The sequence below is a fragment of the Leptidea sinapis genome, chromosome 20, assembly GCF_905404315.1.
Source record: "Leptidea sinapis chromosome 20, ilLepSina1.1, whole genome shotgun sequence".
NCBI lineage: Eukaryota > Metazoa > Arthropoda > Insecta > Lepidoptera > Pieridae > Leptidea > Leptidea sinapis.
Window position 1 is genome coordinate 2269422 of NC_066284.1, and position 27891 is coordinate 2297312.

Consider the following 27891-nt stretch of genomic DNA (forward strand, 5'->3'; position numbering starts at 1 on the left):
GGTGGCCACTTGGGCAGGTGGTAGCGACTCAGCGGTCATCAGTCAGTCGGAGCTTCGCGCCCCTAGCGACCACTCGCTTCAAGACTCACACACGCGACGCCGAACACATGGCATCGAAACTCCTGTGATTCTTTGTTATGGAAAAACGTGTTACGAGAATACGGGTCGACCCAATGCCTAGTATTCTAAAGAAACCACAGCCACAACCGAGTGATCTTCTTGACAAAAGTAACAAACTGAAGCGGGAGAGAGCTAGAAAAAACGATGTGAGCGTAAAACTTCCACAAGGGTGTACGCCTCTCATGTACGCTTGCCAGCAGGCAGACTATAAATCAATTGTTGACATCCTCAATAAAGACGTAAGTAAACATTAGCGTATTGCACGGACGAGTAAAAAAAGAAGGACTCCGCGCTGTGATATTAATAAGTGAAGCACCTTTACGCTAGTGTGTGTGCGGTTAGGGGGGATACCAGTTACACAATTTTTTCTCCCTTAAATAATCATATATCACAAATACTTTTATAATATTGTTTTTACACTTTTCCACAACGCATGATGGCATTTTTAAAATATTTTATTGCGACGCAAACTGATCTGTCACAGACGATGGCAAATCTCATAATGGCGGCCGATCGGCTTGTATTAGTGTGTGTTCATGCATTGAATTTACATGTTCACCGGCTTGTTTTGGTGACACGGAGTCCTTCATTTTTTTCTCGTCTGTGGCGTATTGTAGTTGCAGTATAATTGGTTGTTTAAATAGGAACAAAAGAAAAAGGTAACAGTGCAGATTTGTAAAAGCTAAGGGTTGTTAAAACACGCGATGTTCGCAAACCAGCACACTGACAGCACATTGTAAACAACACGTCACTCATCTGATAGAACATACAACGTTCCCCTCCTAATAATAATAATAATATGTAATGTTATTGTCACTCCCTATAATAAATAATAGATATGAATCATTTTTCGTACTTTTAAATAACGAAATGAAAAGATACGACAAAATTGGTATTTTTTTTTAATAACTGGCTCCGACGACTGAATGTCGACGATTCGGCCAACGTCAAAGTGGAGAGATTTTTTATTTTAATTTAGCTGATTGAGGTATATAAAGAGCTGATTTAAAAGGAAATGATCGGTTGATATAACTGTGTTTTTTTTTGTGAACTGAAGAATAGGCAACAAGAGTTTGTACGGTTAGTAATAAACACCTATTGTATTAACTACCTTGTTAGTATCTAATCTAAGTTTAAGGGAGAAATGTGTGAATGTAAGTTGAAATATGTGCCTAATAGAAGCGTAGAAAGTATGGAGGATAGAAATTACAATTTAATATTATTGCGGGAAATAAATTTGTAAAGAATCGTTATGAAAGGGGAATGGCATAAAGTAAGAAGAAAAGGGATGTTGATGGGGCGAGGGATATCCTTCGATAGAAGGTCATATAAAGGAGTTGACAATTTAGGGCAATAGAAAAAAATATGTTCAAGACTACCTTCCTCAAGGCCACATTCACATATAGAATGGTCCCTTACCCGGATCTTGGCCAAAAATACTGGGGAACAGACAAATCCCAAGCGAAGTCGTATGATGACGGAAGTGAAAAGTTTATTTTGTTTTTTTTTGAGGAAATAACCAGGGCTTAGAGGGGATAATGGGTTGGATAGAACCATAGAATTTACCTTTAGTTTCTTTTGTGGTTTGCTATAAAGCATTCCATGAATCAACCAGAAAGGGTTTATTTAATGAACTTAGTGTTGTATCTGCCAATTTCACCTGACAGCTGTCAACACTGTCATATCGACAATAAAAACAAAATGGCGCGTTATCGAAAATCGTGACGATTTGCTATTATAAAATTTCTCTCATGCGTCCATAAAGAAGTTTCACTTCAATAATGAAATTTATTGCCTTGAAGTAAATTTAAATATACAAAATCAAATCTTTATAAACATATATTAAGACAAAGGGGAGTAGGCTTATGCTGCCTGAAATAATTATTTCATGCAGCGCTGGTTTTCAGCCATCCCCATCTCCCTAAGATGTTAGGTGGGATACATAGTAAAGGGAGGGCAAACTAATAACTATTACAATGTAGATAAAGAAATCGATTTTTTTTAAATGTATCAATCTCTGTATTTATGAGTGCATTTGTAAACGTGAGTGTGTGTATTGTATAAGTATATGAGTGTATTTCAATGTGTCAGTTTATATCTTATCTTATATCTTTAAACGAGCAATTCTTGTATATATATAATCTGTATTTCGGAAACGGCTCCAACGATTTTCATAAAATTTTGTATACAAGGGATTTCGGGGGCGATAAATCGATCTAGTTAGGTTACAATTTAAAAAAATTGTTTTATCCGTGTTTTGATGAGAAACAGCTACAATAACATTAGAATACAAAGGTAAATTTCGCCACTATATACAAGACTACTAGAATAGCTCAGATGGGACATTGGGTGATCCGGCAATTAGAAGAACCCGGTTCGAATCCAGATGTCCTATTAGATTTTTTTTGTTCAAGTTTTGTACATTAAAAATCCGAGCCAGGCTCGGTCGTCCGAATATTGTTATATAAATCGAGTTGCAAATGTTAATGGTTGAATTATGAAGTATATTTATTTAATGGAAGTTCTATCCACACACAATAATTGAAATTTTCCGCTTACTGTTGTTTTTAATTAAAGCTATTTTATATTTACCCTTAAACTGATTTATAGTTTTGCCAGTATGTATCATCATCTTCAGTCTAAGATATTTTTTCCAATAAAACCATCTAGAGGTTGAAACAATGGACTTATTCTTGTATAACTTGTAACCGCTATTGTAAACAAGTCAATCAATATGTGAATTGGTACCGCAATACACGGTGCTATCACATTCTGAAATTGTTACCGGGGTGAGACCTATTTGTAGTTCTTTTAGTAAATTAATAGTCGACTGTTGCGCGATGATATAGTTATGTTTGAGTTTATTGCTTCATTATTTTGAAACCACACATAAAATTTGTATTATATTCTTTATCGATTTGTTTTGTCTGCTATGACACACCATGATATTACTACTACATTTGTGGAGAAACAGCTTGAATAGTTGTGACAACTCGGCCGAAGCATAGTTAATTATTTCATAGGTTATCCGCACAAATATGTCTGATTGATTTAACTAATCAAATAAAAAGCGGCCAAGTGCGAGACAGACTCGCCCTTGAAGGGTTCCGTAGCAGCAAGTAACATAATGTAAATGTTCTTGTAGTTCGTTGTAACTTTGATCGATGTTTTAATAATAGTTTACTTTTTTTAAACAAGTTATTGATAATACGACTTATGACGTATTAAAAAAAACTACAAACTAGATCTCGTTCAAACCAATTTTCGGTGGAAGGTTGCATGGTAATGTACAATTTTTTTTTAGTTTTATCATTTTTTAGATTTTATTATCTTATTTTAGAAGTTCCAGGGGGGGGGGGGGACACATTTTGTGTCTTTCGCGCAGTTTAAAAAATTATATTAGAAACCTCAATATTATCATTTTTCAAGACCTATACATAGATATCCCACACGCATGGGTTTTGATGAAAAAAATTTTCAGTTTCAATTCTAAGTATGAGGAACCCCCAAAATTTATTGTTTTTTTTCTATTTTTGTGTGAAAATCTTAATGCGGTTTAAAGAATACATATACTAACCAAGTTTCAACAGTATAGTTCTTATAGTTTCGGAAATAGGTGGCTGTGACATACGGACGGACAGACAGACATGGCAAATCTATAAGAGTTCCGTTCTTTTTCAATTAGGCTACGGAACCCTAAAAACGTAACGTGGTAAGTAAAGCGAAAAATGTATGAAATTCAGTTTTTTTTTTATTTTATTTTTTTATTTATTTATATAAGGAACAAACAGTTTCATACAACTATCTTAATAACTATGAGTTAATATTAACCTTTACTTCCCTGTGTTATATACAGGTTATGGCGCATTTATATACATAAAGTTTTTACGTGTAAGAAGGTGAATTTTATAAAGTATATAAAATATGTATAGATACTATAATATCTTATAGGAAAGTATGTTACTTATTTAAATTATTACTTTTGTTTTTGATTTTAAGGTATCTTTTTAATTTATTTATGGAGTTACAAAATATATCAATATGATTAAAGGAGTTATTATAAAGCCGACAGGCACGTCTTATGAAACTATTGTGGGTAAAACAAGTTCTACTAATCGGAATTGAGAATAAAGGTTTTTCTCTACTGTTGCGTTCACACATACGAGGTATCCTAAATGTGGTCTTCTGTAATAACGCAGGGGCGTCAATAACATAACTTATGATTTTATATAATATGGTTATATCGAATTTGTCACGACGGTATGATAGAGATTCTATTTTATGTTTGTCTAATGATAATTGGTAATTAATGAATTCATCATGTCCAGTTTTAAATTCTAGAGCCTTAATAAACTTTTTTTGAATTCTTTCTAAACGATCAACGTGAATTTGATAAAAAGGTTTCCAAACTACACATGCAAATTCCAAGTGGCTTCGTACAAAACTATTAAATAAAATTTTATAAGTTAAAGGATCCTTAAATGGTTTTCCAGCGCGTAAAATGAAACCAAGTTGTTTATATCCTTTATTTACGATTTTATAAATATGATTAACATATGTGAGTTTCGAGTCTAAAATTACGCCTAGATCCCTAACTTCAGTGACTCTTGTGAGTTCTTTACCACGAAGATTATAATTGTAAAATATTGGATTGCGTTTTCTTGTAAATGTAATAATATGACATTTTTCTGTATTTAAAAATAAATTAATGTTTGTGCAATTAACTTCAAAAGTATTTATATCACTTTGCAGTGCAATGCAATCATCTATAGTACGTATTACTTTATATATTTTGGTATCATCTGCATATAATATTGAGTTAGATTTCTTTAGAATCTCAGAAATATTGTTAATATACAAAATAAATAATAGAGGGCCCAAATGCGATCCTTGTGGAACACCAGAACTTATTGATTTAAAATCAGAAACGAAACCACTAGTTACAACAGCCTGACTCCTTTTAGTGATGTATGACTTTATCCATCTAAAAAGATCACCATGTATACCGAGTTGCCAGAGCTCATCAATAGAGTATCATGACAAATTTTGTCAAATGCTTTGGCAAAATCGGTATACACAGCATCCACCTGGTGTCCCTTGTCCATAGCATCTAACAAAAATTCATTAAACACCAAAAGATTACTATCAACACTTCTACCTTTAAAGAATCCATGTTGATTTGGGCAAATATGTTGACGGACAGCTACAGATAATTGGTTCGTTACTATTTTTTCAAATATTTTTCCAAATTGACATAATTTAGATATTGGCCTATACTTTTCTATATCCATGCTAACAGAACCTTTCGGTACAGGGGTTATATACACTTGTTTCCAAAGGTTCGGCATACATCCTTCATCAATAGACTGCTTATATATTAAGAAAATAGGAAGTGCTAATGATCTAGCACAATTTTGTATAAATAATGGATGAATGCCATCTGGACCGGCTCCTTTATTAGTATTAACTGATTGAAGATATTTTAGAACCATATCCATACTTAAACTGACTGTACTAATTTCTACTATTGCTGAGGGATTTATTTCATTGTCATTATAGTGGCGTGGATGATCTTTAGGCTTTTCAAAGACTGATTGAAAGTGTTCATTAAACATGTTACAAATTTCTTTACCATCTGAGGACGTCGATCCTTTATATTGCATAGTTTGTGGCAGACCCTGATTAGCTAAAATAGATTTAATATAAGACCAAAAAAAGTTTGGATATTTCTTGATATTTTTTTCAGAAAATTCAATATAACAGTTATAACATTCCATTTCTAGTTTGCGAGCTCTTCTTCTTAATAGGAAGTAACTACTATAGTCAAGGGGATTACCATATAGTTTCCATTTTTTGTGTACTTTTCTTTTCTCATTTAACATTTTTTTTAAGGCATTACTGTGCCATATGGGCATTGAGTTAGAAATACGGTTCTTACGATAAGGAATGAATTTAGAAATTAAATTATTAATTATATTATAAAATTTTAAGACACAGTTTTCTACATCTAATGATTTAAAAAGCGCAAACCAAATAACAAATAATAGCTAATAATTCTTGATTAATTTCATTGTACTTACCCAAATGAAAATTGTGTATGTAACTAGATTTAGCTTTAAAAGGAAAAAGATAATTTAATGTGAGTTCTATATACAGGGATCTGTGATGTACATCTTCATTAGTGAGCGGGTGTTCACATTCCTGAACAGTACAATTTGTGTTACATAATACCAAATCAAGTAATCGGTTGTTAATATTTTTTATTCTATTATATTGTTGCAAATTAGAAAAAGCAAGGAATTCAGAGAAACATTGTATAACTTGGTTACCACTGGGCATTAGTAACAGATTATTACTTTGTAAATCGTGCCACTGTGCATTAGATAAATTAAAATTGCCGGTTACTAAAAACAAATCGTGTGGTCTTTCTATAATTATTTTACCAGTAATTTCAGTAAACGAAATCATAGTGTCTTTATAAGAAGGTCCTTGAGGGATATAGATGCAGGCTATATTTACATAACGTGTCGGCCTACTTTGCGTATCATGTAAAGGAATCGTGATCCACACACAGTTACAAGTAGCAGCTGGCGGGACCGGCCAGTCTCGCTGCACTGGCTGTAGGTCGGCGCGCACGGCTACTGCCACGCCACCACCGCGGGCCGCACCGCTCGCCTCCCACGACCTGTCGCTACGATAAACATAATACCTACGATCGAAATACTCACCGCTATGAAAGTCAGCTGTTAGCCAAAAATGTTATGTATATAAATGTTAGCTAAAATTATGTCATAACTATTTATTGATACTTCAGAAATGAATTCATTTGATTTTGTTCTTAAACCCCTAACGTTCTGGTAGTAAATTTGAAATGATTGTTGAGTCAACATTTTATTAGCCTAAATTTAATTAAAATAAATAAATACCCAACCAATATTTGTGTATATTTATCGTATTTACCTTAACCTCGTATACGTGAATAAAAACTAAGTTTATACATAAGACGTACCTGTTTACCACTACAAGTATATACAATAATAAATTTTAATGCGAAAAAGTTTAATGTGATGTTACTATAATATAATGTAAGGAGAATTAGTCACTTCAGTTTATTTAAATCTTGATCACTTGTTATACGGAGAGCCTTAGATTTATCATTCTTTCTAATAAATAATTTACAGTCACGAATCCATAAATAAGAGTAGTGTAAATCTTCTTTCATTTTCCTGGCCTTCTTCAGAAGTAACTTATTAGATGGAGTAAGGTGATCTGACACATATAGGTTCACTGTGGGTCCAGGCAAACCTATATCAGCTGTTGTAAGGCCGCGGCGCGCGCGCACCGCTGCTATCAGCGTATCCTTGCGGAGTCTCCTGCTAAACCTGACTATGATCGCGGGGGGACGGCTGCTAGAAGACTGTGTTAGACATTCACAAAACGACGAACACGATGGATGTAATCTACATCAGATTCTTGTAATTGAAACGCAACCTTATGACAGATATCACGTACAATAGATAGCAGATTTACACCAGTTTTTTAAATATTTTGTATTTCTTTAATTTTTTTTTGACTACCTTTATTTTATTACATTTTCATTATTACACTTGCTTATTATCTTTAATTATTACATTTTTACCAGTGGGAGGCTCCTTTGCACAGAATGCTGGCTAGATTATGGATACCACAACGGCGCGCCTATTTCTGCCGTGAAACAGTTATGTGTAATTACTGTGTTTCGGTCTCAAGGGCGCCGTAGCTAGTGAAATTACTGAGCAAATCGCAGCTGTAGTGCCGCTCAGAATTTTTGTGGATTTTAAAGAATACTGAGCGGCAGGGCGTATCAATTACCATCAGCTGAACGTCCTGCTCGTCTCGTCCCTAATTTTCATTAAAAAAAGATAGTATCTGTTAGATCTAACGTAATTGCTGTCAACAGCCATCATCAGTCCGGGTCCGTGACCGCGGTCTCCGGAGCGCGCTCCATTACTGCGCATCGGGTGGAGCGGGAGTGACTCCGGCGGCGCGAGCGGCGTGTGCTGACCGCGTGCTGATGGCAGCGCCGCAGCTGGCCGGCGCCCGCGATGCTGATGGCCTGACCCCGCTGCACCTGGCCGTGGTCCACGGGAACGTGCCGCTGGTGCAGACACTGCTGGCTGCCGGCGCTGACGTCAACGCAAAGGACGACGAGCACCACACCGTCGTTCATTGGGCTACAGGTAACGTGTGCTCATGACAAGGAGTAGCGAGCAAGACGCTCAAATGTTAGTAACAAATGCCCACTGTCCACAACTGCAGGGCCAACCTGAGACACTTGGGTAAGTGTCAGGAGCCCAGTCAAATCAAATACGTATATTTCTCCCAATATGTACTATAGTTACAATAGTACAGCAATACTTATTCTTAAAATGTTAAACTACAGTTGGGAGACAGGAGCTCAAAATAGGTAGAACCTGTGCTATGAGTCTCCTGGCCCCCTCCACTCTTAACTAATTATATCATTGCATTTTATTGTCTTCATTATTGAGACTAAATATAAAATATGTTTTGTGCTTCCAAGAGAGTGTCATTATCTTTTCAGTTTGTCTGTGTGTTCATTGTGAGTAAGGATGATATATATTATATGAACCTATATGTATCTATATCTATTTATTTGTATTATAGTAACATTGGGGCTAAAATATTTTCTGTTTAATCATAATTGTGTTTCTAGTAATTTTTCAGTGCCCCACACTTCTTGGCGGCAGTAAGAAGCTCTTTTTGCTTCCCTTATATCTCTTGACTTACGGTACGCAGACGTAGTCGCTAACTATGGGCCTTACGAGAAAGCTCATGGTCGCTCATTGCCATATAACGGAGACGGCTATGCTCGGAGTTTCCCATAGAGATCGAATCAGACCGTTGGAGAACCAAATTCTCGTCAAAACCAAGTTATCGTCGAGCTATGTGCCCTACCCACTGCCACTTCAGTTTCGCAACCATCTGGGCGTTATTTACTATTTATCACTGTTTGACCAGATTCCCGCCTTTGCAACATACGCTACTTTGTATCGTCACTATTTGGATGTGCGGCATTCCTATACAGTTGGTTTTTAAGAAAATTTCTTTTCAACCATACCTAATGCGCGGTGTTTCTGTTCAACAGAAGCGCGTAAACATTTCTAAAAGATCGGCAACGCTCCTGTGATTCCTCTGGTGTTGCATACAATATAATAAATGTTATAAGTAATTAAATAAGCTAAAATATGTTATCATGTCAAGAGTAAGTTAAGTAAGTTTCCGAATTGGTGTTAAAATCTTTAACATTCAGAAGTGCAATTTGGACCTACTTGAATAAATGATTTTTCTTTCTTCTTTCTACGTAGACAAACTCTATGTTATTGAATCTCCTATATATTATGTCCCTATGTCAATATGTAGATGTAGATCTAATTTGTAGAAATTATTATAATTGTTACACAACTTAAAATAATTTGTATGTCTCTTAATCTTTTGTACATTCCTGTTAATAATTGATATTTACGCTAAGTCTCTTTGTTGATATTTTTAACCAACTTCAAAAAAGGAGGAGGTTCTCAATTCGTCGGTATGTCCTTTTTTTATGTTTGTTACCTCAAAACTTTCGACTGGGTAAACCGATTTTGATAATTCTTTTTTTATTTGAAAGCTGGTGCTTTCCGTGTAGTCCCATTGTAATTTGGTCCAGGTCTGACAGTGGCATCCATGAGAAAATCATAAAAGTCTTAAATTTGCTATACATACGTATATCAAAGTGGATGATAAATTTACGAATAACTCAATATCGCGCCAACCGATTTCGATTATTCTTTTTTTTTGGAAAAGATATACTTCAAATATGGTTAGGTTCTGATTACGGAATTCATGGCAAAGTAACGGAACTCTTTAATTCTTAGAAGCAAATTAACGATACTCGGCCGAATCTGTTTTATGCTATCCGGATACTTAAGTTATCTACCATAACATAGTTATGGGCAACTAATTGTCGTATTCTAATATGATCATCAATGGGACTCAATCATTAACGACTTCACATATTTACACAAATTGGTAGTTAGTGTACTTCAAATTCACTAAATAAAAAAACCGACTTCAAAAACACTAGTGCACATTATATCTTTTGTTTTGGAATAGTGTTTTTGAAGGCGGTTGTTTTTTTGTTAAAAAAAATTTTTAACATTTGTGCATGAATATTGTTGATATGTCAAATAGAGTAAAATAAAAAAAATACCACCAACATAATATACAATTCGCACTAAGATCTATTCACAGATTTATAAAACGCTATTCAGCAGTTAAGGCAAAGCTATTGTGGTATCAAATGGTGTCTGTCACTTGGTGGTTTCCATTTATCACCGCGAATTAGCACTCAAGTGGATTGATATGTCTCACTCCGCAATGCAATGGTGATCCGGATATATGGTAACTTTACATGTAGATCTTACTTTATCACTATTGCAGAATATTTATTTTATTTTAAGTCTTGTCAACAAAAAATAATAAATATACTTACGAACTTAATGGAGACGTAATATTCTATTTTTTATGAAAATACGGGACGAGACGAGCAGGACGTTCAGCTGATGGTAATTGATACATCCCATTACAATTCAGTGCCGCTCAGGATTCATGAAAAACCTAAATATTCTGAGCGGCACTACAATTGCGCTCGTCACCTTAATGCATAAGATGTTAAGTCTCATTTTCCCCGTAATTTCACTACCTACGGCGCCCTTCAGACCGAAACACAGGTTACTGTGTTTAGTTGAAGCAGTAATGTGTAAAAGTTATTTTACACATTACTGCTTCACGGCAGAAATAGGCGCCGTTGTGGTACCCATAATCTAGCTGGCTTCCTGTGCAAAGGAGCCTCCCACTGGTGACTATAGTTAAGTTAGGTAATAATTTGATAATAGGTGGTAGTATCTGTATTGCGATATTAAGATTTGAAAAGAGCAATTATTGAGTTCCTTGCTGGTCCTCAATATAGCAGTGTGACGAAACAGTTGTAGTTTAACAAATTAAATTGTCTGTTCAAGAGTTTATAATATAGGCCTACTTGACTAACAAAAAGCGTAAAAGTTTTAACAAGAAAACAACTGACTTTAAGAACACTATTCCAAAACAATAGATAAAATATGCACTAAAAAGTATAAGGAATAATTTTTAAGAATTATATGAAGATAGCTGACCCGACAGACGTTGTTCTGTACATAATAAATAAAATACTGTTTTTTATGAAATTGTCAATAATATTTTATGAAATCAAGAATTATTTGAACGTAGTGTTTAAATTCTCTTTGAATAATTTCAAAAATTATGTTATAATGAAATTGTTTCACAGCGAAAATGTCAAATGTCAAATGCGTCAATAAATCACGGACGAGTTAAAAAAATAAGGACTCCGTCCTTACATAACAGTGAGGCACAAAAACAAGCCGGTAAACGTGTACATACATAGCCCCACGCATACACTTACACTAATACAAGCCGATCGGCCGCCATTATGAGATTTGCCATCTTCTGTGACAGATCAGTTTGCGTCGCAATAAAATATTTTAAAAATGCCATCATGCGTTGTTAAAAAGTGTAAAAACAATAATATAAAAGTATTTGTGGATATATGATTATTTAAGGGATAAAAAATTGTGTAACTGGTATACCCCGTAACCACACACACACTAGCCTAAAGGTGCTTCACTTGCTAATATCACGGCGCGGAGTCCTTCTTTTTTACGGGTCCGTGCAATAAATATGATAAATAGAAAAACTCATAGAAAATATGTATATTCAAAACAAATATTAGAAATAATAAATAGTACTTACAAAAAAGTACAAGTTACAATTTAGTTAGAAAACCGAACTAAAATATAGAAAATTTATTTTTAATTTAAAATTAACATCATTTCCTGCCTTATAGACGATAGATGGAAATTATAAAAAGTACCAAAAATCTTAATTTGGAAATTGAAAAATCAAATAAATTTTATCTAATCAATGTATTGTCATCGGTCCTCGATAAATCTACGAAGTTTGAACGAAATCTGGCCTTTTAAAGTGGGTCAATATCGCGCCCAAATGAGTCCGTTACAAACATACAGGCGAAGCTAATAAAACGCGTGTAAAATTAAATAAACAAACACATTGGATATATATCTATCTATCTAGACTAGCTGACCCGGCAAACGTTGTATTGCCATATAAAGTAATAAAAAAATAAGTTTTTTTGGGTATAAAAAATAAATGACGACCGATTCTCAGACCTATAAAATATATCGTACATAAAATGTTTGATTTTTGATCGTAGACGAGTGAAAATTTGAAGTTGTTTGTCATTTTACATGTTTAATCATAATAATAATAATAACTTTATTTCCCAAACATTACAATAATTAATAATAGTTAGTAGTTACAAGTTACAAATAGTTCTAAATTATATTATTAATTATTTACATACAAAACAGGGAGCAAAGACAGCTAAACTAGTATGAACTGTGTTTCAGATGTCAGAGACTTCTTGGTACAAGACATCATTCCCTAGATAGTCAATCAAATTATCAAAATCAGATAAAATAAAATAAAAGTATAACTTCTAAGAATGTGTGTGTGTTTAGATATGTTATTATGATTTGTTTATATTTATTAAGTTGTTTTATTGTGTAAAATTCTCGGTCTCATGGAAATTCAGCCCATGGAGCCAGTTTTTGGTTGTTTTTTTGCATTGTAATAAAGTCTGTGGGTATATGTTTAGTCTTGCGTTGGCTGCATTATATATCTGGTTACTGTAAATATAGAATTGTCGTCTTGCCAAAATTGTTTTATGTGGGGGAATTTTACATACTTCACTTTTATTTCGTTTCAGAATAGGTCCGAATGTTAAATTTCTATGCTTCTTTAACATAGTCATTTGCAGATAAAGTTGGCGGACCGTAAGTACACCTGATTCTAAATATAATAATAAAATAAAAATAAAAAAAATATCATATAGGGGTATGAAAAATAGATGTTGGCCGATTGTCAGACCTACCCGATATGCACACAAAACTTTATATTAATCGGTTAAGCCGTTTCGGAGGAGTTTGGTAACAAGCATCGCGACAAGAGAATTTTATATATAAGACTAGCTGACCCAGCAAACGTTGTATTGCCGATATTAAAATCGCGATACAAAAGTAACTATTAATCGTAGATGGGTGAAAATTTGAAGTTGTATGTATTTATTAATGATCAAACAAATTTAAAAAAAAAGTCATATAAATTTAAAAAAAAATTGACGTGGACCACCCTTAACATTTAGGGGATGAAAAATAGACGTTGTCCGATTCTCAGACCTACCCAATATGCACTCAAAATTTCATGAGAACCAGTCAAGCCGTTTCGAAGGAGTTTAACTACAAATACCGCGACATGAGAATTTTATATATAAGATTGTGTCCACGGGTTGTGTTCGACGCTGACGTTCGCGCTGTTACTTTCATTTGTTTCATAGGCAAAACAACAATTCGTACAAAACATTTGAACAACAAACCAAGGTATTATAATCCGTAATATTGTACTCACTAGATTTGTTTGTGTTTCGGGTGTCCAGCGGCTACGGTATCGAGCGGTTTACTCGTGCAAGGTTCAACCTTGAACTTTACTCGCCCAAATCTAGGACTCAATCATTTCACATGTTTGAAAAGGTCAGCACAGAAAAGGCTATCTAGAAAGTTTAACTGCAATAATTATTTCTTGATATTCGCATTTATCTTTTATATTTATACGAGCAATTCTTGTATATATATACATATATAATCTGAATCTCGAAAACGGCATCAACGATTTTCATAAAATTTAGTATACAGGAGATTTCGGGGGCGATAAATCGATCTAGCTAGGTTTCATTTAAAAAAATGTAGTTTTATCCGTGTTTTAAAGAGAAACAGCTACAATAACATTGGGAGGGAGTGGGAGGCTGCTTTGCACAGGATGCCGGCTAGATTATGGGTACCACAACGGCGCCTATTTCTGCCGTGAAGCAGTAATGTGTAAGCATTACTGCGTTTCGGCCTGAAAGTCTAACATCTTATGTCTTTAAGGAGACGAGCGCAATTGTAGCGCCACTCAGAATTTTTGGGCTTTTCAAGAATCCTGAGCGGCACTGCATCGTAATGGGCAGGGCGTATCAATCACCATCAGCTGAACGTCCTGCTCGTCTCGTCCCGTATTTTCATAAAAAAAAACATTAGATTTCAAAGGTAAATTTCGCCACTATATACAAGACTGTAATAGCACAGATGGGACATTAGTTGATCCGGAAAGCAGAAGACCCCGGTTAGAATCCAGATATCTTATTAGCTTTTTTTTTTTCAAGTTTTGTACATTGTTAAATATCCGAGCGAGGCCACCAGGAACCCATGGTGCAGGCTTATGCCTTCTCTGGTGAAAGATAATTTGTGTAAAAAAGTGTCAATATTATTATTATTATTTATCTACGTATTAAATAAGAACAAAAACATAATCAACTTACTCCTTTTAAACTTTAACATCTACAGTCATCACGTATTTATATGATTAAGTTTTAAGAAATCTAACGATACTATTTAAGTATTTGTGGCCACATATGATTATTTAAGGGAGAAAAAATTGTGTAACTAGTATCCCCCGTAACCGCACACTAGAGATGAAACGGATATCCGGTAACTATCCGGTATCCGGCCTATCCGGCGGCCTTAATACTATCCGGCCGAATACCGGATAACTACCTATTATTCGGCCGGATAGGCATCAGGCCGAATTAAAAAAAAACTGTATAAAAATATTTTTAAGTAATTATTTGCTTTATTCAGTTAGTTTTAGTATCACTAAAGAAACATAATTAGTTTGAGTTGTTAATTTTTAATTTTAAAATGTATTAGAAAAAAAATAATTAATTAGTACTCATACTGCACTAAAGGCAAATTATGGTTAAATACTAATTTCTCTGCATTGAGAGGTAGCAAGCGGTTTCGCTTCTCTAAACCGAATCTAACCGAGTCTACTCGAACCGCCTACGCAAGTCTGTGTTTGTGTGTGCGATACACCAAACGGCTAAGTTCCGCACGATATCCGGCGGCCGAATATCCGGTATCCGGTATCCGGCCAAACTGCTATCCGTTTCATCTCTACCGCACACACTAGCATAACGGTGCTTCACTTGATAATATCACGGCGCGGAGTCCTTCTTTTTTTACTCGTCCGTGCATAAACCCTGGAATGAAACAAATATTAACATTAATATTACGGGGAGCTTAACACAATCCATCGGTACCGTACTGTGTCGGAATTTTTAAATATGGAGTAAATCGGTCTAACAACAAATTTGGCACAAGTTATAACTGAGAATAAACCAAGAATATTCAAAATGTTGACTATATCGCTGAAAACACTGTCAATACAATTATATAATAATTATAGCCTTGCAAATAAACGCGGGAAACGATATAATCGTAAGCAAAATGTCTCTTTGTAAACATTTTTTATATCCTTGGTTTATTCTCAGGTATCACTTTATGCCAACTTGATTTGGACATAGTTCCTGAAAAACGTTCCAAGCCACAAACATCACATTTTAAGGTATTCGTGTTTAAAGTTTAATAAATATTACTGTATTCCATACATGTGGGTTGGGCTACTAAGTCATGATGTCATTTAAAGAGTTGACACTAGGGCTGCCATTTTTTATCAGTTCGTTAAAATAATCACGTGACCAGTTTTGTGTTCTTAACTCGATTTCGACATGATTGTGGTTTGGAACGTTTTTCTGGAATACGTCCATTTTAAAGTTCGAATGAGATTATAGGTATTAAAATGTAGCGGCGCTCGCTGCCCGTTCTCATGTGCCTGCCCGGGGCCATGCCCTACATTGCCCCCCTACGCTACGCCACCGTTTCAAGTGTACCACTGTTTCAGACGGAAATAGGTGTTCAATAAATGGTGATGTATAACAACATTTATTGCGCATTTGCTTGCGCATAAACATTCTTGAATTGACTATGTTTAGTTTGCGGAGAGGTTGGTGCTTTGAGGGCTGTACTAGCCGGAGGAGCGGATGCAGAGACCCCCGATCAGCACGGCGGCTACCCACTACACTACGCTGCGCAGATGTGCGGCGCCCCTGCTGCTACCGATCATCAAGTAATCATCAGTTTTTATAATCAGAGACATCTATTACCTAGATCACATTTTTGAAGTGAAAATTTCTTTAGCCGCGTTTTGCACTTTTAGGTAGGGTAAAATCTTACGGGTTCGCGTCACCGACATGCTCATGACTGGGGCACTTAATAAATATGTAGTTAAAAAAGTAAAAAGTAATATACATAGACAATTTTGGGATGGATGAAATCTCGTGAGGTCGCGTCACCGAAATGTTTATAGCAGTATATCGGTAGCTATACATCTGACCTATTGTGCAACATAGGTGCTGTATATATTATCTTATAAGTGGAATTGAATGGAATTAGCCAGACGTTTAATGTGAAATAAATTGAAATTAATACTTTAATAGTTTTGTAACATTATGATTTTAATACTAAAAGTTCTAAGTGTTCGCTTTTATCCGCAGTCTCTACAACTGCCAATTTTTTTTACAAGAACTCATTTGTTACTAACTATAGGAAAAAGACAGTATATAAAAGTACAGTGGTACTTCTTATAATTACGTATAAGTACGGTATTAAAGTAATGTTATATATTGGTCATTACGCTATATGTATTATGCGTGCGAGCCACTGGGAAGCACGAGATAGGAACCGAGAGTGGCATGATCAATATACACGCGTTGTATACATCATTTTAAACAGATTTGCGAGGAATAAACAGATTTCTTAATTATTAACTTTTGGCGGGTATGAAAAAACTCTAAGCAAGGAATGATTTATTAACAAATTCAATTTGCATAAAGCATATGTATGTTGAACACAACTATCTACCAACAATCTCATAATATGCTAGGAAGAGCGGAGGCTTACCTCAAGCGTTATTATGCTAATAAATAAATAAAAAATAAAAATGCTCCGAACAACATTTTGAATGCTTAAGATATAATAAAAATATATTAAACATATTCCTCATCCCCAAGTAACAATTTGAAAAAATATTATGTATTTATTTTTTATTCAAAATTCAGAATTTTCTTTTACTTTACTTTATTCGCCTACAGAGTCGTGGTGCGGCTTTGGAAGTTTTACGCGTTTTAGTCAACGAAGGTCACACAAGTGTGGATGTCAGAGATGCTGACGGCCGTACTCCACTGTTGTGGGCTGCATCTGCGGGTTCAGCAGCTGCTGTGTTAGCCTTAAACCAAGCCGGGGCAAAGGTGGATGACGCGGACAGGTAAATTAAATGCGTTGCCCTTCAAACCTTTATCATGGTTGCCTATTGAATTCTGTTTTTACAGTATTTTACTTCTGTTTTAAGAGATGGATTAACTGCGCTTCATTGCGCGGCAGCAAGAGGTCACACAGAAGCCTTGGAAACCTTAGTAGGACTTTGTGGTGCCAAGGTTGACGTAGCAGACACACACGGTTGTACACCTTTACATTATGCAGCAGCTCTTGGCCATGCAGATGCAACATCAGCGTTGTTAGAACATGGGGCAGATTCACATCGTCAAGATCGTAGAGGTCGAAGTCCTGCACATACCGCTGCCGCCAAGGGGCAAATTGAAACGGTTCGGATTCTCGGTGTGTATTAAATCTTTTTCGATATGAAGAAACATTCAAAATTCAAAAAATACAATTTTATTTTAGGTGCAAGAGGTGCAAATCTGTGGCTTCGAAATTCAAAAGGAGATTTGCCGCTACATGAAGCTGTAACATCAGGTCGCCGAGAACTCGTCAAATGGTTGTTAGATGGAAGACCTTCGCAAGTAAATGCAACAAATCATGAAGGCCGAACACCAATGCATGTTGCGGCAGCTACTGATAATGCTGATCTTTGTAGATTATTATTGGACCGCGGTGCTGAGGTAAATTCTATTGCAAGATCATCAAGAAACGAACCACTAACTCCTTTAGATTGCGCTATAATTCGTGGCCATAGATCCACCGCTAAATATTTACAAATGCATGGCGGCGTTCCTTCGTCAAAGCTTGCAAATACTGAAATTGTTTTTGACAGTGCGCCAATATCAGGACTAGCAAAACGGCGTGTAACAAGCACGAAAATTGATTTACAAGACAAAATAAAAATTGAAAAATGTGAAATAGTAGAGCTTTCAAGCCCTGGAAAAGTAAAACATAGCAAAAGGTTCGAAAGCGATGCTACTTCTGATAGTTGCTCCCACGATGAAATTCGAAACCGAAAGAAATGTAAACAAAGGAAATCCTCTCGAACCCGCTTCAACCGAAAAAAAGACTTGGCTGATTTTAGACAAAAAAGCTTTAGTGATGGTTATGACACTGACGTCGAAGGTAATCGTAAAGAAATACCAAATAGAGTAATATCCAAAAGTCATAAACAGAAGAAAAGTAGATCTAGAAGTGAACCGTCAAGACGATCAAGATTAAGTCCAAGGCGTCGCCATAGATATCGGTCAAGCTCAGAAAGTTCATCTGATATTTCAAGTTACACGGAAAAAAAGATTAATAAACGGCACAAGAAAAGGAGTAAAAGAAGAATATATGCCACCTCTCAAAGTAGTTCAGAATCTAGTGAAAGGAGAAGTACTAAGTATAAGGGTAAGAAAACATCAATACATATAGAAAACGATGACTTAAAACAGAGTATAAATATAGTAAAATATAAAAATACTGACACCACACAAAGTGGAAAAATGGATGAAAATGTGTTGAATCATAAATTATCTCAAGCATCAAACAGTGTTGACACTGAAGTAATAGACACTCAAAATGTAAAAGATAAGACTTTAAGTGAAACAGAAACCGATACTGTTTCCGTTAAAACAAATATGGTAACAACCGAAGCTCAAATTCACATGGAGAAAGAAAACAGCCAACATGGGAGTTCTGAACTCATTGTTACAGTTGATTCACAAAATAATGTTTCAATAGAAGCTTCTAATATGAATGTGTTACAAATGACTGAAAATGATAAATCCAAATCTGATACGGAACAAATCCACAATGATAATAAAGAAGCAGAATCTGCTAACAATACTGAAAAAGAAACCACAAATAATTCAAAAGAAAATGTAGATGAATGTGTAAATGAAGAATTTACCAATAATGCACCACCAGCTGTACATATTGATGATTCTCAGAAAGAAACAAATGATATTGAAGTTATCCAAACAGAAAATAAATTAAAACCAGATCCCGATAATCTGACTGAGAATATTAATCCGTCAGAATTGCGCAAAAGATCCTTTCAAGTAATATCTGGTCCTAAAGAAATAAACAAAGAAAGTCTTGAACACACAAGTTCTCTGGAGAAAAGTTCTCCTACTGTTTCTTTTTCCCACAAACATGAAGTAATAAAAATAAAAGATTTAAATATGTCATCACAGGAGTCTGAAGAAAAACTAGAAAATGTGACCCATGAGCCTGTAGAAGAAAATACATCAACTCATAAAATAAGTCAAGACCAATCGACAGCACGTGTTGAGACTAACCAGAGTAAAGATAAAGGTCTTATATCAATATTAAAAGATCATGTCGATTCAGAAACTTGTAATAAAAATATATCAGTAGACACAAACGATACAATATCACCTGATTTATCTCCCCGGATACATAAAACAAGTAATGATAGTCAAATAGGAAGTAGAAAAAGTAGTATTTATGAAACCGAAAGTTATAAAGTTCTATCCGAGACTGCTGATGGACATGATTCTAGTGGGAGTATTTTAAAGCAAACAAACTATGAACATGATTATAATTATGACAATAGTCAAGATAATAAGAAAATAGAAGACATTGAGAGGCTACCACGCCAGACATCCTATGGCAGAATACCTAGTGTTAGTGACAATGAAATATATTATAGTCAATCAGAAGCTAATGGAAAGCGTAAGAGATTTCGTAAAAAAAGTAGGTCAAGTAGAAGTCGCATACAAGTCAGATCCAAAAGCGAAAATTCTGAAAGAGGTTATGAATCTAGTGGATTTATGGATTCTGGATTTGAGCCAAGTCCCAGAACCGTTCAACGCTGTGTTAGTCCTAGAGTTAATGCTTACTATCAACAAAGGAAATCAGGTCGATTGGCATCAGGAAATAGTAAGATTCCGATAAGGAAACCAGGAGATAGAAATGCAGTAGATATGACATCAGTGACTCAAAGGATACAGACCAATATAAGACGGTAATAATTTTTTTTAACAAGTAAAGTTTAATTGTTTTAAATCCTTGCTGTTAATTTTGTTGAAGTCACTTGACAAAATTATTTTTCATCTCTGAGCTATGTTAATATTATAATGTTGATATTTAAATAGAATAACCAAAATTGGTTCAACATCAATAACACATCTGTAGCAAATTTTAATGAAAATATACGCAATTTATTTGCAGATATTATTGTGAGAGAAAGATATTTCAACATTTATTAGAACTAAAGCGACTCCAGATACGAACAAGCAAAGCAAATGAGGCGGTTTTGGTTAAACGAGCAATTGATGAATACAACAAATCAAGCCTTGCACAAGTTGGTTTAGGTGCATACAGCAGTATTGACTATTCATTCAGCAGCTTCGAAAAATTTCTTTACGAAAGTTTGAGAAAGTTGCAGAAGAGTGGAAAAAGGCATTTGAGCAACTTACCGGAGAAGCCTATAGACTTTGATTATGGCGAGAGTGAATTGTATAAAATGAGTTCGATTCCGGACAATCCTTGCTTATGTACTAGTAAAACACATCGATGCTTTCATGCTGTTCATGCTTACACTGGAATACCTTGTTCTGCATACAGTGAGTATATAATGACCTCTTTTTATACTAACCTAGTCTAGTTTGGTACTGATCCGACTGTTTCGTATAGATCTGAATAGGGCGGTATAAAAATGGCATTTTTTACGGTTTTTGAGGAGTCATATTTTCTTATGTCGTTAGATGATTGAAAAAATAAAACGTTGAGACCTAGCTCTAGCATGCCTAGATTTTGAAACAAAAATTCACTGCTCTAGAAGCATTATCCAGGGAGAAAAAATGGGAATATGTTTGTATGGAATAACGCTGCTAGCGTCCCCTCTTAAGGTGACTGTGGCGAGTAATGAACGTGTCAGTAATATGTTAAGTTTAATTTTTTTATTTTATGAGTCACTTTTGTATCTGTTTCATAGAATAAAGATAATATCACGTTGACAATTTAATGCCTTTCGGTTTGAAATATTCAAATTCAAATAACCTCCTCAGAAAATTGAATGTAATTGCTTCCATTAAAACTAAGAATATCTATTTTTATTTCAGTTCCCTATAAGTGGAATCATCACACCATGCCAAAGCCTGCTACTGCAGGCCCGCAGACAAAGAGCAAGAGCTTCTTGCCCAAGATTAATCCAAAGCCATCAACGAGTTCTGGAAAAGCACATGTAACTCTGGAAGTTTCTCATGGTTCTGAAAAGCAGTTGATAGCTATACCAGCTGAAAAACTTGATAAAAACAAAAGATATTATGTAACCTTTACCGTTAAGGGTTCGGAACCTCCATCAGATGATAACAGCTCACCAATTTTTCCGAAGACTGTTAGGAGTGGTTAGAAATGGTTAGGAATCAGAGAAGAATTAGTAATGAATGAGTTTATGAAGCTTTATAAGGCTTAAATGGTTATCAAGCTCAAAGCACTGCCTGTTATATACTCTTGTGATTTATGTCCCAATTAGATATAGACGATACCGTCCTTCAAAATATTATGATTATATAATATTACAAATAACCTATTTTTTTCGATGAAACTATTTTTGTAAAATGTTATTAAAATGTTGGGTTTGTCTTCCTGTTGTAGTATACTTGTGGCACGTAGTAATAAAACACATCACTATTAGATTTAAATGAATAAAAGGATATCTAAAAAATATTGTTTTTGGTTTCACGGCTTAAATTGGATCTTTTTTGAAGTTATGTGCGTATTCAAGTTAATCTGCCTATCATTTTAACTCACTCTGCATTTTTTGGACAATTAAGGTATTCTTCTTTTTCTTATTTTTGTACAAATAAAGTCCTTACACATGAAATTGGCGTTGTGTATGGTCGGTACACAAAGTCGATTTTATTATATATAATATATTTAATTAATCAAAGTATGTTCCATTGCTATCTATGCACTTATGCCATTTTATAGGTAGTTTATTGATACCTTTACTATAAACACCATTTAGAGGGGAATATTTGAAGGCAGTTTGGACTGCCTAGCCTTCAATTCTTCATTATCAACTTTGGTTCCCGGCCTTCCACGGGGCTTGTTCTGCAGGTCAAAATTTCCAGAACGAAAACGTTGGAACCAAAAACGCACTGTTTTCTTTTGCGACATCGTAACCATACACATCATTTACTCTTCAAGTCGTTTCTGCAGCACTAGTGTCATGGTGGAACTCGTACTCGTAAATAACAGGATAATTAAAGTTTTCCATTTTGTGAACTGTGCAAGATGAAAAATAAAAGAGGAAAAAAAAAACAAATGAATTCCAGTTTTCGAAATGCAAATGCATGAGTAAATAGTTGTATATATTTGAATTTGGAATTCTTAAACAAAGAGGAAATATTTGTGATCAAAGCGGCCAGTACGACGAAACGCCAATTTCATATGTAATCTCATATTTTTTTCTTAAATATTTAATTTACAAAGTCTGGGCGTACCCCGTGCAAGAAAGAGTCATCGCAGGTCCATAGGTGTGTAAGGTACTTAAAGTTTAAAGAATTAAATGTTAAGGTTACATTGGATTCTTCGTACTCTCGCTTGAAAAGCCTTAAAGTAGCAAACCAGAGTAGTTAAGCGACTAAAATGCTCAAAAAGAATTCTGAAGATTTAAGGAAGCAACTATTTGACGATTATTGGGCTATGGCTTCATTGATACGGCAAAGGGAATATCTATATATTCCCTTTGCCGTATCAATGAAGCCGAAATATTGAAGAAAATAAACCAAAGTATCAATACAAGAGACTGGATTCAAATAGAAAGTTAAAGAATGATTTCTTTTTTTATTTGAATGGTACTAAAACCAAAGTGTGTAAAACATTCTTTAAAAATACCCTAAACATAACGGACAGATGTATTAGAACTGTGACAGAAAAGAAGAATAATATAACTGGTGTACTAAAAGGAAAACGTCTAAAAGCTCGAGTGAATCTATAGCTGTCTTAAAGCTCGAGTGAATTTATAGCTGTTTTAAAAGCTCGAGTGAATCTATAGCTGTTATAAAAGCTCGATTGAATCTATAGCTTTCATTAAAGCTCGAGTGAATGTAAAGCTGTCATAAAAGCTCGAGTGAATCTTAAGCTGTCTAAAAGCTCGAGTGAATCTATACCTGTCATAAAAGCTCGAGTGAATCTTAAGCTGTCTAAAAGCTCGAGTGACTCTATAGTTGTCATAAAAGCTCGAGTGAATCTATAGCTGTCTAAAAGCTAAAGTGAATCTATAGCTGTCATAAAAGCTCGAGTAAATCTATAGTTATCTAAAAGCACGAGTTAATCTATAGCTGTCTAAAAGCTTGAGTGAATCTATAGCTGTCATTAAAGCTCGAGTGAATCTATAGCTGTATAGTAGCTCAAGTGAATCTATAGCTGTTATAAAAGCTTGAGTGAATCTGTAGCTGTCATTTTATTTTATTTATATTTTATTTTATTTATTTATACTTTAATAAACGGCGTAAGCCAATTACAATATTAAAGTAAGAATTAATTACAAACTAGACATATTACACAAATAATAGTTAATAAATACAAAGTTTACTGTAAATAACTAACAATTAATTAACATCCAAATACCGTTCATCCATTCCTCTCACAAAAACGCAAGCACTCTGTTAAAATCGTCTGCCATACATCCGCAAATAAATCACAAGCAGGGTTGGCTTCGAGAAGAGCGTTGAGAGCAGAGAGAGACCTCGGTATAGGTGAGTAGGTGCGAGCCACATTACGACGTGTCGGACTGAAGAACAATCAATGCCTGCGCCTCGAACAGTAATTGTCCGGTACAAAGATTCTACATAGCTCAACATGCAAACTCGGCGCATCTATATCAACTCTGAGAACTCTGCACATAACTGTCAGCTGCTGTCGTTTTCGCCTAACCTCGAGGGAGTTGTAGCCTAATGTACCCAGAAGAAATTTGTGGGATACATATAGGGTAGTATCCATGCGTACGTTTGTAAAGGTACCTAAGAAAAGCTTTTTGCACCTTTTCGAGAAGGAGTACATAAGTACTTTCATGCGGATTCCACACACACATAGCTGTTTCTAGCTTGCTGCGCACTAAAGCACCAAATAAAAGCTTTATGACTGGTTCAGATGTGAAATCCCCAGAATTCCTCAAAACAAAGCCTAAAATTCTATAGGATTCCTTGGCCAGACTGGTAATATGATCATGGAAGGTTAACTTTCGATCGAATGTGACACCCAAGTCTTTGATAATTTCTGGTCGAGATATCGAATCACCACCAATTTTATAATCAAACTCTATTGGGCACCACTTTCGACCGAAAGTCATGGCATAGCATTTGGACGTATTAATGCCATACGGTTCCTCAAGCTCCACTGGAACACAGCTTGCACATCATTTTGGAGTGCCATGCAGTCTGAATCAAATTTGATTTCTTTGAAAAGTTTTAGGTCATCAGCATAAAGGAGACACCGAGAATTATCAAGCACATCTGGAAGATCATTTATCATTAAAAGAAACAGAAGAGGCCCCAGTATCGATCCCTGACTAACCCCAGATCTTGTGGTAATTATTGGATTCGAACAGACCAAGCCGGACATATTGTTGACGGTCACGCAAGTAGTCTGCGATAAGTTGGAGAAGTCTCGGTGCAAAGCCAATAGCGCTAATCGAATCACCACCAATTTTATAATCAAACTCTATTTGGCACCACTTTCGACCGAAAGTCATGGCATAGCATTTGGACGTATTAATGCCATACGGTTCCTCAAGCTCCACTGGAACACAGCTTGCACATCATTTTGGAGTGCCATGCAGTCTGAATCAAATTTGATTTCTTTGAAAAGTTTTAGGTCATCAGCATAAAGGAGACACCGAGAATTATCAAGCACATCTGGAAGATCATTTATCATTAGAAGAAACAGAAGAGGCCCCAGTATCGATCCCTGACTAACCCCAGATCTTGTGGTAATTATTGGATTCGAATAGACCAAGCCGGACATATTGTTGACGGTCACGCAAGTAGTCTGCCATAAGTCGGAGAAGTCTCGGTGCAAAGCCAATAGCGCTAATCGAATCACCACCAATTTTATAATCAAACTATTTGGCACCACTTTCGACCGAAAGTCATGGCATAGCATTTGGACGTATTAATGCCATACGGTTCCTCAAGCTCCACTGGAACACAGCTTGCACATCATTTTGGAGTGCCATGCAATCTGAATCAGATTTGATTTCTTTGAAGAGTTTCAGGTCATCAGCATAAAGGAGACACCGAGAATTATCAAGCACATCTGGAAGATCATTTATCAATAAAAGAAACAGAAGAGGCCCCAGTATCGATCCCTGACTAACCCCAGTTCTTTTTTGCCAGCTTTAGAACTGCAGGAGGAATACAATCCGGTCCTACGGAACTGCTCTGCTTCAACTCGTTGATTCCACCTATGACATCATCAGGTGTAATATGAAAGATGTTTACATAATTGCATAAATCGAAACCATAAGCTTCATCTGTATCGAGTACAGGTACATCTGGCAAAAATGTGCTTGAAAAAAAGTTGGCGAAAGCATCTGCAGCAGCAACACCTGGAAAAGTTTGCCCCTCAAAAGTCACCCTAGGTTTAAATCCACCTTTGGTGCGAAGGCTTGAAACGTGACGCCAAAAACCGCGAGGGTTGGCTTTGATGTTAACTTCAATATACTTAATATAGTCGCAATAGGATGACTCTATTCGGATTTTAAGATCTGCTCGAAGTTCTGAGAATCTTCTGTATATTTCTGGTGAGTTAGAACATTTCCATAATCTATGCAACTTCATCTTACACTTGATATCTCGGATAATATCACTCGTAAACCAAACAGGGTAACGTTTACTATGGCATGCTTTACGTCGTTTCCTAGGCATGCAATGGTCAAAGATATTATAAACGGATTTATAAAAAAATTCAGTTGCATCTCTCACAGTATGGGCCTGCAGAATTGTACGCCAAGAATTTGCCTCGATTAACGCAGAAAAAAGCTCATAATCGCATCGACCAAAATTCCAGTCCCTGCAAGGATTTATATTAGATGGCTCAAGAAAATCTGAACGGCGACATGTGTCGAGCCTGACTTCAATCTCTAATGGTGGATGATACGCGTCGGGCAGAACTATACCTTCAGCAGTTATAACACGCACCTCTCCACACACATCGCTCTCTTGAACCAGAATTACATCAAGCATACCTCCAACATATTTTTGATAATGTTGTTCTCAGACAGATTACAATATGATAAAAAATAACAATAATAATTATTAATATTTACGGATGCACTATTTAAATTGAGATCACTTAATATTAGAAGTGGTGCTTTTAACACAGTAATTGTGTGCTCCACCTTACAAAACCACTCCATATAATCACAGTCTCTAGCACTAGGTTTAATGTATACAACACATAAAATTGTTGTCATAAAAGCTCGAGTAAATCTATAGCTGTCATAAAAGCTCGAGTGACTCTATAGTTGTCATAAAAGCTCGAGTGAATCAATAGCTGTCTAAAAGCTAAAGTGAATCTATAGCTGTCATAAAAGCTCGAGTGAATCTATAGCTGTCTAAAAGCTCGAATGAATCTAACGCTCTCATAAAAGCTCGAGTGAATCTATAGCTGTGTAAAAGTTCGAGTGAATATATAGCTGTATAAAAGCATGAGTGAATCTGTAGCTGTCACAAAAGCTGGAGTGAATATATAGCTACAGAAAAGTTCTTCATAGCTTACATTAGGTATTTTAAACTTAAAGCCTAGATATCGTATAAACTTCCGCTGAACCCTTTCAATTCGATTAATGTGTTCAACATACATTGGGTTCCATAATGCGTCCGACGCAAGTTCTGTGGCCTCGGTCAAACCGAGAAAAGTGATCACCCGATCAGCCCGTCCGCCTGTCCTTCAGGCGTACTTTGACGCGCAGGCGACCCCTAAGGTCCCCGCGGTCAGTCTGACCGCACGGAAGCGGAGAGTATCGCGTCGGGTGCTGACGGCTTCATCACCGTCAGTCGCAAGAAGAAGCGCAGTCGTGAATCGCCTTCTCTTGATGGCACACCCGCGAAGAAAGCCGCGGCCACGACTGGCTCCGCTCCCGCGTCCGCGCCCGCACCCGCTAAAGCCCGCGTACCGCCTCCGACCAAGCGCCCGCCTCCTATTTTTATAGGGGACCGAGGCCGATGGTTAGTCATCAAAAATAGGATCCCGAAGACGCTCTCCTTCCAGGCGAGGGCGTACCAATCTCTCATCAAATTAGAGACCAGAGAGGTAGCGGACCACCGCGCCCTGACATCTCTTCTTAGAGAGCTGAGTGTGGGTTTCCACACGTACGCCCTGCCTGAGGAGAAGCGTCTGAGGGTTGTTATTAGGAACGTCCCCAAAGAGTTAGACGAGGCTGACATTGTCGGACCTCAAAGAGCAGGGTTACCCTGCACACTAGGTG

The 27891-nt window shown here is 35.9% G+C and overlaps 1 protein-coding gene across 2 annotated transcripts; it reads left to right on the forward strand.

The window, feature by feature from the left end:
* The first annotated feature begins 60 nt into the window (after window positions 1-60).
* On the forward strand, window positions 61-22070 carry LOC126970229 (inversin-A). 2 transcript variants are annotated; one of them, XM_050815995.1, is made up of 8 exons: window positions 61-359; window positions 8060-8339; window positions 16160-16293; window positions 17318-17490; window positions 17575-17840; window positions 17907-20418; window positions 20625-21019; window positions 21518-22070. In XM_050815995.1, exons 1-8 carry the CDS (start codon window positions 138-140, stop codon window positions 21805-21807), a joined length of 4272 nt encoding a protein of 1423 aa, XP_050671952.1. In that variant the 5' UTR covers window positions 61-137; the 3' UTR covers window positions 21808-22070. The 2 variants fall into 2 exon arrangements, with proteins under 2 accessions (XP_050671952.1, XP_050671953.1); XM_050815996.1 differs by lacking the exons at window positions 61-359; window positions 8060-8339; window positions 16160-16293 and having other exon boundaries at window positions 17341-17490; window positions 17577-17840.
* The last annotated feature ends 5821 nt before the right edge of the window (window positions 22071-27891 follow it).